This window comes from Diadema antillarum, unplaced genomic scaffold (assembly GCF_040938485.1).
Source record: "Diadema antillarum isolate AM-2024a unplaced genomic scaffold, OU_Dant_1.0 seq00000836_RagTag, whole genome shotgun sequence".
NCBI lineage: Eukaryota > Metazoa > Echinodermata > Echinoidea > Diadematoida > Diadematidae > Diadema > Diadema antillarum.
In genome coordinates, this window is record NW_027271712.1 from 102,903 (window position 1) to 122,612 (window position 19,710).

Here is a 19,710-nt window from a genome sequence, read left to right on the forward strand (position 1 = left end):
TCAGTGGGATGCCTCTCATTCTAGTGTGTAATGTGTATATCAGTGGGATGCCTCTCATTCTAGTGTGTAATGTGTATATCAGTAGGATGCCTCTCATTCTAGTGTGTAGTGTATATATCAGTAGGATGCCTCTCATTCTAGTGTGTAATGTGTATATCAGTGGGATGCCTCTCATTCTAGTGTGTAATGTGTATATCAGTGGGATGCCTCTCATTCTCGTGTGTAATGTGTATATCAGTAGGATGCCTCTCATTCTAGTGTGTAGTGTATATATCAGTAGGATGCCTCTCATTCTAGTGTGTAATGTGTATATCAGTGGGATGCCTCTCATTCTAGTGTGTAATGTGTATATCAGTGGGATGCCTCTCATTCTAGTGTGTAATGTGTATATCAGTAGGATGCCTCTCATTCTAGTGTGTAATGTGTATATCAGTAGGATGCCTCTCATTCTAGTGTGTAGTGTATATATCAGTAGGATGCCTCTCATTCTAGTGTGTAATGTGTATATCAGTGGGATGCCTCTCATTCTAGTGTGTAGTGTGTATATCAGTAGGATGCCTCTCATTCTAGTGTGTAATGTGTATATCAGTAGGATGCCTCTCATTCTAGTGTGTAATGTGTATATCAGTGGGATGCCTCTCATTCTAGTGTGTAATGTGTATATCAGTAGGATGCCTCTCATTCTAGTGTGTAGTGTGTATATCAGTAGGATGCCTCTCATTCTAGTGTGTAATGTGTATATCAGTAGGATGCCTCTCATTCTAGTGTGTAATGTGTATATCAGTAGGATGCCTCTCATTCTAGTGTGTAATGTGTATATCAGTAGGATGCCTCTCATTCTAGTGTGTAATGTGTATATCAGTAGGATGCTTCTCATTCTAGTGTGTTATATCAGTGGGATGCCTCTCATTCTAGTGTGTAGTGTGTATATCAGTAGGATGCCTCTCATTCTAGTGTGTAGTGTGTATATCAGTAGGATGCCTCTCATTCTAGTGTGTAATGTGTATATCAGTAGGATGCCTCTCATTCTAGTGTGTAATGTGTATATCAGTGGGATGCCTCTCATTCTAGTGTGTAATGTGTATATCAGTGGGATGCCTCTCATTCTAGTGTGTAATGTGTATATCAGTGGGATGCCTCTCATTCTAGTGTGTAATGTGTATATCAGTGGGATGCCTCTCATTCTAGTGTGTAATGTGTATATCAGTAGGATGCCTCTCATTCTAGTGTGTAATGTGTATATCAGTAGGATGCCTCTCATTCTAGTGTGTAATGTGTATATCAGTAGGATGCCTCTCATTCTAGTGTGTAGTGTGTATATCAGTAGGATGCCTCTCATTCTAGTGTGTAATGTGTATATCAGTAGGATGCCTCTCATTCTAGTGTGTAATGTGTATATCAGTAGGATGCCTCTCATTCTAGTGTGTAATGTGTATATCAGTAGGATGCCTCTCATTCTAGTGTGTAATGTGTATATCAGTGGGATGCCTCTCATTCTAGTGTGTAGTGTGTATATCAGTAGGATGCCTCTCATTCTAGTGTGTAATGTGTATATCAGTAGGATGCCTCTCATTCTAGTGTGTAATGTGTATATCAGTGGGATGCCTCTCATTCTAGTGTGTAATGTGTACATCAGTAGGATGCCTCTCATTCTAGTGTGTAATGTGTATATCAGTAGGATGCCTCTCATTCTAGTGTGTAGTGTATATATCAGTAGGATGCCTCTCATTCTAGTGTGTAGTGTGTATATCAGTAGGATGCCTCTCATTCTAGTGTGTAATGTGTATATCAGTAGGATGCCTCTCATTCTAGTGTGTAATGTGTATATCAGTGGGATGCCTCTCATTCTAGTGTGTAATGTGTATATCAGTGGGATGCCTCTCATTCTAGTGTGTAGTGTGTATATCAGTAGGATGCCTCTCATTCTAGTGTGTAATGTGTATATCAGTAGGATGCCTCTCATTCTAGTGTGTAATGTGTATATCAGTGGGATGCCTCTCATTCTAGTGTGTAATGTGTACATCAGTAGGATGCCTCTCATTCTAGTGTGTAATGTGTATATCAGTAGGATGCCTCTCATTCTAGTGTGTAGTGTATATATCAGTAGGATGCCTCTCATTCTAGTGTGTAGTGTGTATATCAGTAGGATGCCTCTCATTCTAGTGTGTAATGTGTATATCAGTGGGATGCCTCTCATTCTAGTGTGTTTGACAAACACTCCATTTTTACATCACTGTGGTGATCCTGAGGACTAAGATTCACTCACCTTCTCAAGGTAGAGAATAACAACCTTGTTGTCCTGGAGGACCCAACTACATTCTTCAACCTTGAGTTCTTTGTATGTCTCACCATCCAAGAGGGGGTCATGACCTTTTAAGCCTGCTTTGAGGTGACGCTTATCAATGGTCACGTGAATATCTCGACTTTTGACACGAATTGACATTGGAATGTGCACCTGAAAAAATGATGGGAGAAAAGAGTAAAAAAATAAATGCAATAATGTTCATCTGAAGCCAAGCAATGAATGATCTGTTTCACAGCTTGTAGCTCCTCTAGTGTCACACCTACCTGCCTCATCATTAACCTAGCTAGGAATATCAATTACTCAACAGTGTTTAACTGTCTAGTCCTACAGTAAACATTTCATAAATGCGCTATCACAGAATGACTGCAATTTTAGACTACAGTGCACTCCCATTATAACGAACATGGTTATAACAAAATTCCGGTTACAACAAAGGAAAAATTTAGGCTGCAAGGTGATCCACTCCATGGCCCAAATTCACGCAGATGGTACAATCTTTAAAACCGTAGAAATACTGTGCCCCACACAAACATGGGGTGCCAAGTGTCGCATGACCTATTTCATTATGAAATCAGTCATTTCGTCGACAAAATGAACATTTCATCGATGAAATGTTAACATTTCGTAACGAAATAGGCCGCGTGACACTTGGCGCCCAATTCAACACTACAGTCTTTGTCCATGATTTAAACTATGGACAAAGATTGTACCACCTTCGTGAATTCGCGCCTTTATATTTTTACTTTTCATTTGTTCAGTTATAACGAAATCTTAATATAACGGAAGAAAACTGCCAGTTCTGAAGACTTTGTTTTTAATGGGAGTCCATTGTATATAATTCCTTTAGCCTACAGTCAAAGATTATAAAGTAACATAATGTCATTTTCAAGCAACAATGTGCACAGTATTCGTGCCCTACAGCAGGGCTCGACACTAACTTTTATGAATTTGTATTTTTTGGTGGCCCGAAAGTAATATCTGGCGGCCTGAAAAACAAAATCAAGAAAAACATGAAAAAACTAAATCGGTCCTACAAAACACAGAAACATAAATATTAAACATTACTGAAGTAATACAGGTATCCATGTCCAACATTAGTGAATAGAAAATTCAATCATCTTACCGTTATTCTGAGTTCTAAGATTTAGCAAATAGGCTTTAATAGATTATATTGAAATTTTATGCTATCTAAGTGGTCAAAACTTCTGTTTGAAATGAGAAAGTGGGAGCATTTACAGACATTTGTAAACATCTGACATTTGTTTTAGCATTGTAAAGAGCCGAAAGTTACCATTATTCATTTCTGATTGTAAAAGCAATCATCCAACACTTACTAGTATTTTAGCACCTTACGGAGCCGATTGTTGCAGTTAATCATTTTTAAATGTAACAGAAAACAACCGACATTCATTTTAGCGTCTTACGGAGCTGAATGTTATCCCTATTCATTTCCGAAAGTGAAAGCAAACATGCGCTTTTCATTTCAGCATCTAACTGAACCGATTGAAACCGTTAATCATTTCCAAATGTAAAAGCAACAATCTGTTATTCATTTCCAAATTTATAAGCAAACATCCTGCATTTATTTTATCACTGTACGGAGCCGAATGTTACTGCTGTCCACTTCCGAAAGTGAAATGAATCATCTGACAATTATTCTAGCATCATACGGAGCTGAATGTTACTGTTTTTCATTTTTAAACGTCAAGGCAGACATCAGACATTTATTTTACCATCAAACGCAGCTGAATGTTACTGCTATTCATTTCAAAATGTAAAAGCAAATATCCGCCATTTATTTTAGCATCGTATGGAGCAGAGTGTTACTGGTATTCACTTCGAAACGTAAAAGCAACAATCTTACATTTATTTTGCCATCTTCTGGAGCCGGGTGTTATTGCTATTTACTTTCAAAAGTAAGAGCAAACATCCAACATTATTTTATTTAATCATCGTAGGGAGTTGAATATTATTGTTATTCATTTCCGAACATCAAAGGGATCATTCGACGTTTATTTCAGCATCTTCCGAAGCTGAACGTTATTGCTATTTACTTTCGAATGTAAAAGCAAACATCCGGCATTTATTTTATCATCTTACGGAGTTGAATATTATTATTATTCACTTCCGAATGTCAAAGCAAACATTCGACATTCATTCCAGCCGCGGAGCCGAATGTTATCCCTATTCATTTCCGAAAGCAAAATCAAATATCTGACATTAAATCTAGCACCGTACAGAGCTGAATGTTACCGTTATTCATTTCCAAAAGTATAAGCAAACATCCGACATTTATTTTAGTATCAGAGTCGAATATTACCGTTATTCATTTCTAAAATAAAAAGCAAACATTGATATTTATTTAGCATCTTACGGAGCCAATTGTTACCGGCGCTTCATTTTCAAAATTAAAGGCAAACATCCGACTTTTTTTGGTGGCCCAATCGGGCCACCAAAATCTTCATTTCTGATATTTTGGTGGCCCGATGTGCGTTTTTGGTGGCCCCGGGCCACCGGGCCACCGTTAGTGTCGAGCCCTGCCTACAGGGAGTAAAAGAATTATGAGGTTTTGAGGCACTGGTTGAGTATAGCTGTACTTTTTAAAATGTATCAAAGAGTGTGACCAACAAAGAATATAACTTCATAAAGATGAGTGTTACCAGCACAGCATCTTACACTAGGAAGGAAAGAGGCTAAAACCTACCTCCAGTTCTGCAAGAGTCTGTGTCCATCGGTAGTTTGGTAGATCTGCCCCATTTCCAGAGTTTGGTTTAAGCTTGGCTTTATCCTCCTCACTTTCCTCTTCATCATCATCAGACTGAAGTCCAGTGGGGTTTGGGGGGGGGGGGGAAGCAAGAGCAGAAATTCAGTCACTGTGATATAACTTGAAAATGGTTTGTCTGACTCAAACAGAGAACAATGATCTTAGCTGTTCACAGTCTAAGGATTTTCTCAAGTTCTACTGTATGGCATCTTTTTACATGGCTACATAAAGATGTACCACAATATAAGACAAGATTATTTCTGTTCTTGATTTTAATTTTCAATGGTGATAGTGAATGTATAAGTCTGAGGGAAAACTGTAATAATACACACAATTAACACAGTGTTTAACATTGTTCCTTGAAGATTCATAATTATGTTCTGTTTTTGTGCTGGGTTTCAAACCTCAACGTTAGCCAAACTGTCTTTCACTATCAGATGACCACTTCTTCAGGCAGTGTTTACAAATGTAGTGTCACACATTTTTCTCTTCACTGTAGTTGTCCAGATCATTATGACATGACTTTGAAGTTGGAGTTATGCCAGCATTAGTAAAGAAATTTGAAAGAAAAACATGATAGTGATCATCTGCTTTGTGAAGGTTTTTTCCTGTTGTCAAGTCTGCTTAATTTCCTTATTGCATTTTCACAAATGCTTTGGAGATCAAATGATATACAGGTAGTTTAGTTGGTGACTAGGTACAATGTGTATGTGTATTGTTTGTTAAAGATTAATAAAATGTAGCAAAAAAAGCTGCTGAAAACTGATTATCCAATAGTGGCGAGCCAATGAAGTAAAATGGAGCCAAAAAGGGCCTGAGCTTTCGATGCTAGCAGAATCTTCATCAGAGGCAAAATGACAAACAAGCAGGGAAAGCAATCACTAAGGACTAAAGGCTGTTGCCATTTCACTCTTTCCCTTTCTTTATCCCTCTGGTGTCCTTATCTTCTTTGATGTTTCCTCATTATTCATCCTTTTCCTTCAATGGTTGCCCCCTTGATCATCTTGATCATCACTGACCCCCCTCTGCCTTTGTCTGTCCACCCTCCTCTGCCTTTTGTCTGTCCACCCTCCTGCTCTAATCCCCCTCCCTTTACCTGTTGGGCTCCTTGCCTGTGACCTCCCACCCTCTCCTTTGTGTTCTTTGTTCCGTGTAACCCAGCCTGTCCAGGTCTGTTCTTGTTGTGTGAAGTCCTTAATTATGTGATTGCTTTCCCTGCGTGTTTGTCATTTTGCCTCTGATGAAGATTCTGCTAGGATCGAAAACTCAGGTCCCTTTTGACTCCAGATTAATAAAATGAAACTCATCATTTGGCTGTCGCCCATGAATGAAAAGTGTCTATACAATATTTGCTAGGAATGAAACATGTTTACTTTTAAAATCATGTGATATCCCATCTGTTTGTAGGTGACTAGGAATGAAGTGTTCATATTAAAGCACATCATGATCCTCCAACATTTCTCACACACATTTGTGTACCCTCTAATGGTCAAAGTTGAGTCACACAGTCTGGGAAGAATGCATGTGTACAAAAACTGGTAGGTCAAAGCTCTAGCATATCAACATCTAACAGACTTCACACCCACCTTTCTGAGAGAATAGAAATTGATGTCTTACCCCATCTTTCTTGGACTTTTCTGAGTTCTCCTTATCCTCCTCTGCTGGGGCAGATTCTACCTGCTGTTTTTTCTATGATAAGTACAAAGTGAAAGCCACAAAAGTTTGATGTCAACAGTAGCACTCATTTTCTCATTCAATGTTCATGTTGGGAAAGAAAGGGCTTGTATGAGTTTTCCTGTAGGTCTCAATCACTGTGTGTGTGCTTCAGTTTTCCTTCAATCATGAACATATATTTTAGATGGAGCATAAACACTGAAGAACATTTAAAATCAAAACCTTATAGCCTGTTGACACGGATTTAGGGCTTTAGTATGTATGGTAGAGAGAGTCCTAAACACCAACATTAACATCCACATGTGAAAATCTTCTATCAACATTCAACTAGATAATTCATTGTGAAATATAAAGGCAAAGAACTCTGCACACACTAAACTCAGTCAGTGATGTCTCAATGTCTACCAAAAAAAATGGAAAAAAAATAAAAAAATCAGTATGGTGAGAAGTGTCTGAAGGATCCCTTACTACTAATACACTGTACAAACTTCCAATATTGTGGACATGTTATGCTGTTCTGGCATCACAGAGATCAAATCATGAAATACCAAATACTGGAAAACAAATCTTTAGGTCTCAAGGTTGAGATTTCAGAGTGTCAGAATTCACTTGATAACATAAATTATTCCTACAGGCGGTAAAGCTCTCATAGATCATATCAACTCAAATTGAAGTTGAGAATTCAGCAATGTGTTGATGTGAAACCACTGCAAAGTTTCATATTAATGTGTTTGTAAAGTTCTTGTTTTCTCTTGACTCTCACTTGGTCCAGCTCAGCCTGTAGTCTCTCTGCTTCCTCATCAGTCAATTCCTGGATCTTTGGCTCCCCCTTCATCTTTGCCTCTGCTGCCAGCTTGGCTGCCTTCTCCTTAGCCTGACGCTCTGCCCTGGCCTTCACTGCAGCAGCAGCTTCTTCCTCCTTCTTCTTCTTAGCCTCGTTAGCAAGCCTCTGGTGGGTCTTGAAGCAGTCAATCACTACCTGAGAGGGTCACGGTTAAAAATAAAGCAAACAGCTATTAACACGATAAACTTTGTTGAAGGTACAAGTAGTAAACTTTGATGAAATGAAGAAACCAGAGATGATAGGGAGGATTGGGAGAAGAAAATAAAAAGATGATGAGATGGAATGAAGAAAAAAGAGGTATAGGAGAAAGAGTAAGTTGGAAAGAAAGATGAGACAAATTAAATACAACAAAAATCAAACCTGATATTGTGACCTATAATTCTGCAAATTTTGTCTCAGTTAGTATATTGCATCATATAATTCAAGCATGCTAGGAGCTTTTTTGGCATCCTAAATTATCTACTGTGCATATTTTTGCGCTTTAAACATTTAAAATTGTCATTCATGGAAAATGACCATGGGCATATGACTGCACACAAAATTAGATTTCACTGATAACTTATCACCTAGATTTTTCAAAAACTATTTGGGATTTATTAGCCAACACATCCAATAATTTGTCTTCAGTGAAATTAGGATTGCCTTAATATTGGAAATATTTCTGATCACTGGAATGGACTGTAATCTCACTTTTAAATCTATACATAAAAATGCACAATTTCTTCCCAGATATTTGCAGATCTGTTGCAAAATGGCTTGTGCGAACATTCTCCACGAGCTCTTGAATTTTGGTAATTTGCCCAACATCTAGTTCTTACCTTTTCAGCTTGCCCCTGTTGTGCACCAACAAAGAAGTCTGTCTTCCGTCTCAGGAAACCAAAGAATGTGTTGATCAACTGCAATATAATGGGCAAGTGATATGTTTCTCTTGTAAAAGTATGTCATTTTCAATATAGCTTTGCATAGTACTACAATTTCTTGATAACTTGTAATTTTGTCACTTTCCATCACTCACCACCGTTGCTTATACTCAGAGAGCTATCCTTTTTTTTTTTTCCTTTCTTGTTCTCCTTCTTCTTCTTCTTTTTCTTTTTCTTCACATACATGTAAGGTTGATACCATTTGCTGACAATTGGTACTGTAGTCACCTGAGGAAAACCACAAAGTGTCAGCATTATTCCTCCGTTTTTCTTGAGCAGGTAAAAAGTTGGACCACTTCACCTGAAGTACCCTGCTCTTTGACACGAATGAATGTAGTGGGATCTTTTACATGCATGAGTTGTAGCTAACTCACATCTGACATCTATTTACTGTCCCGTCTGAGGTACAGTGTTAACCCTTACTGTACTGGGCTATTTGGCTCCATGAAAATACTGGGGGGGGGGGGGGGGGCCTGGGAGCCCCCCCCCCCCATTGATCTCGGAAATGCAATGTCCGATGAACTTGAAAATTTGCGTGCTGATAGATCTTCGCGTGCTGAATCTGATGGTGTAATTTATTTTAATCAATTATGCAAATTTTTTGCATAATTACCTGATTAATTATTCATAATGCACATTTTATGCATTTGGGGGATATTTTCATAATTTCAGCCGAAACAAGTACAAAATTACATGAAAACTGTAATAATGAAGAATAATGTTTCCCAAATGTGAAATAAATCAGAAAGAGGAAAAAAAAACGAGAAAAAACTTTTTTTGTTGTTTTGCATTGTTTTTATTTCTTATGTTTTCTATTGTTTTATATTCCTTATGTATATCATTGTTTCTAAACTTTGCCCAATTTATTTCAGAACAATATAGAAGCATGAACCAAGTGGAAAACCAATTCCTGAGCAAAATTTATAAAGTAATGCAAGCCATGGTCTATTGACAGTATGTAACTGTACACAAATATATGCAGCGATTAGCCGTTTTAATGACATGCGCATACTAATTGGCCCATAACACCCCCTAGGTAGGTCCGATATGGACAAATATGGTATCAAAATATGCGCAAGACTTCAGGGGAAAAAGTCATGAAGCGAGAAACCGAAATTCCCAGCGGTCGCGATGCAATCGCCAAAAGTATGGAGGGGGGCCTCCCAGCCCCCCCCCCCCCCCCCCCCCCCCCCCAGTGCAGTTAGGGTTAAGAATGCCTTACAAGGCTGTGGGAGGGGACAGTATAAAATACAAACAAGATTGCTCAGCTAGGCTTGGAAGTCATGAACCTTGGTCATTTCATTTGGATTGGATTGGATTGGGAGGCAGTTACACTACTGACCAAGTCAAATCACTGCCCTTAACTTTTGTGGGTCCCTGAGTATAGTATTGGTGGAGATGAGGATTGGGCTTTTAACTTTTTGCGAGATACCAAGAAGCCACATACACTACAGAGCCTACCATTCTAAGAGGAATTTAAAGTTTATTTGATGAAAATCGGTTTTGGAATGGCTGAGACATCTAAAAACAAAGGAAAATAAAGCAATTATAATGAAAGGTGGGTTCCACCTTTTATGAGGATCGATCTGTTCTGGATATCTCAGCCATTTCAAAACCAATTTTCATCAAATAAATGGTGAATTCCTTATAAAATTACATGTTCTTGCATATTTCATTAGAGGTCACTCGTTATCTCACCAAAAAAAAAATTAAAAACATGAAATTAGGTCTTAACCAAAACTATACGATCCCTCTAAGTTGATGACAGCAAGATATGCCTTTAGACAGAGTGAACTTGGAGTCAATCTGCACCGGGCTGGATGTCACTCACTAGTCCTCCTCCACTTGGAAGTGTAAGATCAGTTCCTGAAAGAATGCCATTGTCTCTTCTACACACAGCCCATCAAACCATTGGCATCTTGGTGGAAACACTATTGCACTTAGTGAAGGCACACTCACAACTGGCATGAACTGAACTTTCTCCTTTTGCAATGTTCTGTGACCCTGCTCCAACAATGACATGAAGAGGTAGGAAAACATTGTACACCCTTGCTGGTGCAGGGCCAGGGGCTCACTGGTGTGGATTGACACCAAGTACAGTCACTGTCCTCTGGAAGCGTTTCTGTCTTCCATGCATGCTCTATCTCTGCTATGGAGACTATTAATGGAGTGGAGTTTGCCATCTGAGCTAAAAAATGCATGCTGACCTTGACAGAGCGCAGTACAGCCTGTTCTAAGCTATCCTTGCCCCCCCCCCGAACAGCAAATGAGGCAGTCTCCATACTTGCCACCACACCCCCTCCCCCCTCCCCCCACTCGATCGTTTCGCTCCCTCACCGAGGACCTCATGGTCATACCGTACATGTACATTGTATGTAGGCCTACCGTACCTGGTACCCCATGTGTTGCGCAATTTATTACACTAACAATTCTTCGAACTGATTTTTTTTTGTCACTATGTTTAATTCCTAGAAATTTGCTTTTAATAAATTAAATGCTCTATAAATAAACCCCACTTTAATTTTGGTACGCGGTTTTTACAAAAAGTCCCTGCCGTGGGGGGGGCACCCCCGCTCGGTCGCTTCACTCCCTCGCCGAGGATCTCACACCATCACATAAACAATGTGCCCCCATCCAGATTTTGTATCCCCCCCCCCCACCCACAAAAAACAAAAACAAAAACAAAACAAACAAAAACCAGAAGTGTTCCGGCGCGCTCGTCATGCCTCACCAGGCTCACTCTTCTTGGATCCGTGGATCTTGCTGCAACTTTTATAGTTTTACTGGGACAACTCTGGTCTCTGCAACTTTAGCAGTTCTCCTGACTGGAGGAATTCAATTTCAAGCAAAGAAGAAGAAGATCGATATAAAGTAAGAACGCATGAACAACTCTCAGCCTCAGATCGGGTTCGCGGACCGCATAGCCGCACTACATTGTATATCTATGCTTATAGACCGATTCGGGTTCGTTGAGGGCAGCAGACAATTTGTGGTATTGGGCGCAGCCATGAGCTCATTTTGAGGTGTACTCTTACATTGTACTCTTAGCCGACCCCCCTCCTCTCCCCCACCCCCGGGCAACATGTTTATCACGCATTTGTAACAAAGGTTCGCGCACTAAGCAAGCGTTCGCGCACTCAGTACGAGACGCCTATTGGCTAAAACGACCATGCATCAGTTTTTCATTCCGCGCACGGAAGGGGGTGGGGGAGAGGGGAGGGGGGGTCGGCTAAGACACCGCGTTAATGGCGCTGCCCACGCCAAAAATACACATAGCGCGTCACAGAATCGGTCTATACCCACCGTCGTACACTACCTTATACTACAGAGTGCTATATGCCATATAGTATAGTGTACATGTAGTTGTTTGGTATTGTTGCATAAGGCAACATAGGGATATACAGAATATGTTTATATGTATTACGTTCGCCCGTGCAGCGCAGTGTGCCTGGCTTAAAACCGGCAATTGTGCTGTGCGGGGCGATGGTCGGGGCGCCGATGACCGGTGCGCCGGTGCGTGGCACGCACGCCGCGTGCGCGCGCCCACACACACATCTGGGGCGTGCGGCGCGTGCCGGTCCCCGCACGGGCCCGGCGCGGGCGGCCTGTCCCCCGTTGAGGGCGGCTGTCGGCGCGGGCTACTTCAACCTGTGCCTCCCTATATAAGGGAGACCAAGGTCTGAAGACAGCAGAGACAAGGAACAAGAAAAGGAACCAGAAACAGCGAACCAAGGAACCAGCGATCTAGCGACAGCGTATACCAGTGACACAGCGACCAGCGACCAGCGACACAGCGAATACCAGCGTATGCCAGCCAGGGACTACTACCTGGCATCCGCGTCTACCTGTCTCTCCGGTGGTCCTGCGATAACGCAGGATTACCAAGCCAGGTAAGCTATGTATACCTTACCTCACTTTCTAGAAGTGATTTAAGTACAATTATCTAATTTACCATGTTGTGCGAGGCGTCGCGGCCAAGTAATTTATACGAACCATCACAGCAGCGTTTTGGTTGCAGCGCGCCGCACAACAAATGGCGCTGCGAGCAGGGTTCGAACCTGCGCGTTGAACAAATATTCTGCTCGGAAACGGCAAAGTTATAAGTAAGTATTGATTTACGTTACTTAATTTTCGCTAATATGTGTTTATTTGCTTTGTTTTAACGTATATTTTGCATTGTTTCACCTTTAGAGGTGTGCGGAGTTAACCGTAGCAGACGCTATTTGGTTGGGTGTGGCGTTCCAATCGGAATGCCAACAATGCCGTGGCGCGAATCCTATTATTAAATTTCGCGCCGTTTTTTCGTGAAACGGCATAGCAAAGCGGTGCCCATTTCACAATTTCAATTAACTTTTGTAGTGGCCAAACTGTAATTTTGGAAAGTAGTAATATTTGTATACGGGCGAGCTATTTTTCAGTCGCTTGCCCAATTTCTATTTTCTAGGTTTTTATATCACTTTGGGTAAGCATGTGTAACGTCCTTGGGATAACCCGGATGTTACAGCTTAGCTTTAGCTTGGCCTAGTATTTGCGGGATTCGTAGTATTTTTTGCATTTGTAATAAAATTGTTAGCGTTGTTGAAACTTGTGTTCTTACAGTACACAAGTTTGATTTTGGTCTACAATTTAGTGGACGTTTCGTCAAGTTGAATTATGTTTGCGTAGGTTATTGCATTACGAAACGTGTCCGTTAATGTATCCGTTATATTAAGCTTCTGTACGATTTGAAGACTCTGGCTAAGGTCTTCTCGTACATATTCGATGACGCCAGTATTTTTGTAAATTGTCTGTTTGGAAGTTGTTCGTTATCGTGCTCGTTAGTTGTATTTTGGTATTGCAACTCGAATGATTTCCGTATATTGGGAATTACTGTCCATGTTCGACTGCCCGTAGTTCCATTGTATGTGTGAGGCAGTCGGTAGTTCATGGTTTTTACCGCGGTCTGAATTCATTCGTTGAACGGACCTGTGTTTATGCACCTTAATGATTTTATGTACATTGTATTTTTTCTTTCGCAAGTATAGCAACCTTCGTTTGAACATTTTCTGTATATATACAAGCGAGTGTTGAGCAATTGCCGTTTATTTTGCGGACAAGTTTGTGCAAAGTGTTTAAGAGATTTTTTCTAGCTTCTCGTGAAGTGTTCATCCCAGGTGTTGCTTATTATTAGTGAACCACTGCAACGTTAGCGGAGCTAGTACGCAGTAATTGGCGCGCTTCAAATTCTATAGCTCTTTTCGTCTTTTGCCGCGGAAATTGGTGCATCATTGAGTGGTCTCCGGGAAGCTACTCCGGTTGGTGCACATTGGACGTTCTTTTCTTTTGTCCGTGTTTGCATTTTCTTCCCTCGCTTGCGGAGAATTTTCAGCCGCCGTGTTTGAATAAATTTGTATCGGCTACGCCCGCCGCGCTGTTTGATGCATTTAATGGCCGCGCATTTATATTTGCTGCATTTATTGAGTATATAAAATGTGGTATAAGATTGCTGTTTTTGTGATTATGTATTTTGTGATTATATTTACGCTACATGTATACATTGCAGTGAAGTTTGATGTTGATAGTGAATACTGATGTTGAGCAGTGAATATTGATGCGAAAAGTATATTCATGTCGATTTGTGTGCATCAGTGTACGTCTTGTATGTTGTGCAAGTATTGACGCAATCATACAATTTCGATGTTTACACTACTTGGATTGAATTCGTAAATACATGTTTTCTTATATTGCCGGGAGTCTTTAGACTTTTGCAAATATACGCAAGGGAAAAGAGCGAAGGATTGCTTTAACCCTTTGTATATTTGGCAAGGGAAAAGGCGAAATAATCATTTCAGTCTCTGCTTAAAGAAGAGAAAAGAGCGATAATTTGCTTCAATCTTGGCTTAAGCCAGAGAAGAAGCAATAAATTGCTTATTTTTGTGTGATTTGGAAATTAATAAGCAGAAGTTATTGGGGGAGACGAGTGAAAAATCGCTCGAATTCCCTAAGAAACTTGTTGCTGTGTTATTTTCCGAAAGAGTATATGAGTTTGTATTTCGTGAAGTGTTTGTGTCCGGAGTTTCTTTCGGTCTTGTTTACGAAGTGAACGCCTCCGGGTAAGTTAGAAAAGGTGAATGAGTGAATTTTGTACATTGTTTCGTGAACTCGTATTTTATGCCGTACTCATATACCGATACATAACGCTACCGATTGTGCGTGACCGGCGGTACGTATTTCTTAATTTACGCTGAGTTATATACCGGTAAGCAGAGAAGCGTAATACCGGAAAGAGATTGTGATATATTTGTATTTTGTAACCTTACGCTACGGTTATTCGTTTCATATATTTGTATTTTGTAGCCTTACGCTACGGTTATTCGTTTGTATATATTTGTATTTTGTAGCCTTACGCTGCATTTACTCGCTTCATAGCATACTTACATGATTTCAGTATCGGTTTTATTGAGTATGCGCTACGCTATATAAGCCTGGATAGCTTCAGCATTAGCGAACCGGGAAGTATAGCGTTGTCGTTGCGTTTGTACGTACACAATCCGTGATTATTGATGTTATAGAAGAGATTGTGGTATTTATATTGGGTAGCCGTACGCTACGTTATTCGTATCGTACCAGAATTATATATTTCACTATCGGTAATATTTTGTGTATACGTTACGTTATATGAGCCCGGATAGCTTTAGCATTAGTGACCCGGGAAGTATAGGGTTGCGTTTGCACGAAAGCGATCCGGAATTATTAATTTGATAGAATTAGTATTTTGTATGTAGTATATCAAATTATCTCTGTGTGCGTTATTGACGATGGAGAGAATCCGTATTAATTGGTGCAACAAAAATGACCTGTTACAAGTACCAGGCATTGGCGATGCAACAGCAGCACGGATCCTCGCCTTACGCGAGGCAACGGGAAATATAACTCCCGATTCGATATGTTCGATTCCGCATATTCGAAATTTAGCGGATATAATTCAAATGTTGGATTTTACGCCAGCTCCAGTCCCATCCCCTAGGCCTCGTGCGCTGGGCAGATCCGGCTCTCCGCCGATTGCTCCGTATCCGTATGATCGTTTCCCGGCACCAGGGTATCCGAGGGCTGCATCCCTTCCGCCAAGGGGATCAGAAAACTCTACTGTGCCTTACGGAGAAGGGAGACAATCCCTACCTCCTGACGTCGGTAGGTGGCAAGTAACTAGGCCCATAGCGATGCCGCGGGCAACAGTAACTGCTAACCTTACCGACCAACCTGCTAAAAATGCACAGAGTGTTACTGAGACCCAGCAAGGGGAGGGGGAATTAGAGCAAACCCAACCGGAGCCGAATGACGGGCGCGATACTGCTCCTGCTAGTGTTAGTCACACTGGCGAGCCCCAGTGCGCACAGCGGCCACCGGGAGAGGAGCTCCGTGAACGTGATCAGGGTCCTGATCACGATCATGACGAACCTCAGGGTGGTACAAGCTATACCGCTGTACAATCCCGAGTAGAGACAATTAATGAAGGGGAGCCGACGTCTGGTCAGTTAGGGGACAGGCGCCCATATTATGACAAACATCACGAGGTCACTTATGGTTCTCGGTACGAGGGAAATTATGAACCTCGTTACGAGACATTTCGTGAGCCTCAACGTAACCCGTCTCCATATAGGCCAACGGGTCCACCCCTACATTTCGACAACCGTGATCGATATTTCGATTATGAAAGGTATCGGGGTAACGATCGGTACCGAGATAATGATAGATTTCGACAGGGTAGCGATCGATACCGTTACGATACCGTCGATTATTACAATGATCAATACCGATATGATCATGAGCGATTCCAGCGGGATCGATGGCAATATGATCATTATCGGTATCAGGATGACCACAATCGAATTCAATTTGCGCATGATCAATATGAATGCTATGATCGACATACTGACACTTGTGATCGATATCCTGATCGCTTCATTGGCTGTCGGGACAGCGATCGTGAGTATTATCGATCTCCTTCCTATCGTTTACGCGAGGATGTACTTCAGCCGAGTTATGGGGAACGGAGGAGAGGTGAGCAGCCTCTGCGGGCCTCCCCACCACCCGTGCGACGGCTGACCCCGCCGCAGCCGGTAGCTCCTAAGCCGGCTCCTAGGCCGGCTCCTAGGTTTAACATGCCTCGGCCAGGTCAGATATCACCGGCCGCTAGTTCTAACCTATCCGAGCCGGGTACTAGGTCAAGTAGGCCCAAGCCTAGCTCTCGTTTCTCTCCTTCCGATACTCCAGTGATACCTCCTCAGCCCGCTCCCAGGACACATTTACCGAGAACAATTACTTTCAATGGTACAGGGAGCTGGCATGCATTTTTTGCCAAGTTCACCTCATTTGCCAATGAGAGTAAATGGAGTCCCCAACAACGGCAGAATCAATTGTGCTGGTCGTTGGATGGGAAGGCAAGCGAATACTATGCCTCCCTGATCCAACGGGAGCCAGCCATAGATTATTTCAATATCATTCTCAAGTTGGAGAAACGGTTTGCCCCTCAGGAGCTACCTGAAGTTGCTCAAGGCCAGTTCAACTATGCGAGACAAGGCCCAGATGAGTCTTGCATTGAATGGGCAGAGCGGCTTCAAACTCTAGCTTCTCAGGCTTTCCCCAATTTGCCTGATGACTTTGTGCAGAAACAGCTGGTGTTGCGTTTCTGCCAGGGATCTACTGATCGCGAAGCAGGGCAACACACACTAAATCATCAACCACCAAACCTTGATGATGCCCTACGTGTGACACGCATGTTTCAACATGCCAGGCAAGCCATCTATGGAAAACCGCGGAAGGAAATAAAGCAGTTGGTTGTCGCAGATAGTTTCCTGGAAAGAGATGTGAGAAAGGTAAACCTGCCTATTCCACGTACAGTCCCTTCCAACCACTCAGAGGACGAACCGGAAACGCGAATAACCAAACTTGAAAAAAGATTTGACTCCTTTCAGTGTTCCGTTAATGACAGATTAGACTCACTGGAGGTGCAAGTACGTACCCTTAACTCAACAGTACAGGGACTGGTTGCGACCCTTCAATTCAGACGAGATGCTCCAATGCCTACCAGGTCATCCCCAGGTAGGTTATCTCCGGCCAGAGCCGGTTTCCGGTCACCAGGCCAGGATAACCACTGCTTTAAGTGTGGCAAGCCAGGCCACTTTAAGCGGGACTGCCCCGAAGGTGGACAGGGAAAAACCGTCTCCTTCGTATGTGGCGATGACCAGGAAAACGGGCAGGGATCGGAGGAGCTAGCCCGACCCCGATCCACCTAGCTCCGGGCACAATTGTTGTCTCCCCTCCAGTCGGGGATAAGAGCCCTCAAACCCTGACGGTGGGGACATCTTGCAATAACGTGGAGGGCAATGCTGAGACAGTATCAAAACCGGGAGCCGGGGCCAGTGAGACTGTTTTAGATTCTCGGCCCACTTTCACTCCAGGGCAAGTCCAAGATAAGGTCCCCTCAGAAGGCAAAATTTCATCTTTGCTCAATATTGACATGTTTGGTATCATTTTGAAGCTTATGAGTTGAAGTTTTGATTTCCGTGGAGGAAAAAATGATATTATGTAAATTTATGCAAATTTCAAGGGCCTCATTTGCATAAATGTGAAACACAGCGTTACGTATGGGACATTTATAAAAATTCATATTAATTCAAAGGAAAGCAAATAATATTTGATTAATATGTGGACATAAGAAGTTCATCACATAGTTTAACTTGGTATGAAAATTTAGGGATTATGCAAATGATTATGCAAATTAGCTCGTGTCCTATCATGAGATGTCCCATACGTAACAAAATGAGGTCATTTTTTTAGGTTTTTTCTGAAATTGCTAAGGTTATTTTAATGCCCTTTTGGAAAGTTCTAATTTATTGTTAAGAGAAATTAAATACCAGAGAAAAAAGAAAAAAAGTAAAAGAAATGTTTTTTATTAGGCATTGAAATAATGTTACGTATGGGACAAATGCGTTACGTATGGGACATCCTCATACATATTGCATGTGAATGCATGTAGCTACCTGGGAAGGTCTCTCAGTACACAAATGGTCAATCATCCTGAAGAAAGCATCCCAACATTGTAGCTACTTTTTGAGTTGTAGACACTTGAAACAATACATGAACTTGACTGAACAATTTTCAGAAAGGGGGAGGGGAAAATGGCAAAATACACAATGAAAAATCAGCATTAAAGGGATGGTATAGTTTTTTGTAGAAATGGGGATTCAGTTTTCAACATTTAAAGAGATGATTGGAAACCAATTATATGAATTACTTAAGAGCATAAAATCCTAAGACTAGAGGAATTCAAAGTTTATGTGATGGAGATCCAATTTGAAATGGTTGTGATATTACAGAAAAAAAATAAAAAGTAAAATGATTTTTTTTTTAATTGCAAGTGATACACAAATTGTCCTTATTCAGTTTTCAGTAGTAGCCACAACAAAATTCATGGGTATACATTCTGAGTTGTGACTCGAATCAATGACCTGACTGCTAGACAGACACCATATATCTACTAAATCACTGGGGTTCCACACAGCAGGTATTGCTTATTTATCAAACTTAATATTTCTTGTATCAAGTTGTTTTTTATTGAAACTAAATGGCAAACTGCCCTTCATCAATGGAAGTAAACACTTTAAACTATTCAATTTTTCAGTAGTAACTATCCTGATAAAAATAGGGCATACCTGTACTCAGGTTGGTCATAAAAAATATAGAATATGATTGAATATGAATGTGATTATGATGGTAAATATCTGGGGAATATTGTTCCCTTGTCAATCTGGATCAGTATTTGAGTAATTTCAACTGATTCCACCTCAATAATTATGCAAAAATTTGTTTAAATGGGTATTTTACAAAATTATTTTGCAAAATACCCGTAAACATGGTTCTCCACACACTAAACGAATGGGGGACAAAGGGCATGCATACCCAGGTTGGTCATAAAAATATAAAAATATGATTGAATATGATTATGATGGTGAATATTTGGGGAATATTGTTTCCTTGACAATCTGGATCAGTATTTGAGTAGTTTCAACTGATTTTACTTCAATGATTATGCAAAATACCCATAAACATGGTTCTTCACACACTAAATGAATGGGGGACAAACTGTCCCATACGTAACTGTCCCATACGCAACACGTCATGTCTGCCTTTAATTAGAACCTGTAATTAGAGCTTTTTGCCT

The 19,710-nt window shown here is 41.0% G+C and overlaps 1 protein-coding gene across 1 annotated transcript in view; it reads right to left on the reverse strand.

Annotated features, from left to right (window-relative positions):
• LOC139740124 (nuclear migration protein nudC-like) overlaps positions 1-19,710 on the reverse strand; it is a 34,212-nt gene that overhangs the window by 8,273 nt on the left and 6,229 nt on the right. The window contains exons 2-6 of the mRNA XM_071650706.1: positions 8,406-8,483; positions 7,507-7,722; positions 6,687-6,758; positions 5,010-5,123; positions 2,267-2,455 (exon numbers count right to left, since the gene is read on the reverse strand). Of these exons, the coding sequence (XP_071506807.1) occupies positions 2,267-2,455; positions 5,010-5,123; positions 6,687-6,758; positions 7,507-7,722; positions 8,406-8,483 (669 nt within the window). The remainder of the gene's footprint in view (positions 1-2,266; positions 2,456-5,009; positions 5,124-6,686; positions 6,759-7,506; positions 7,723-8,405; positions 8,484-19,710) is intronic.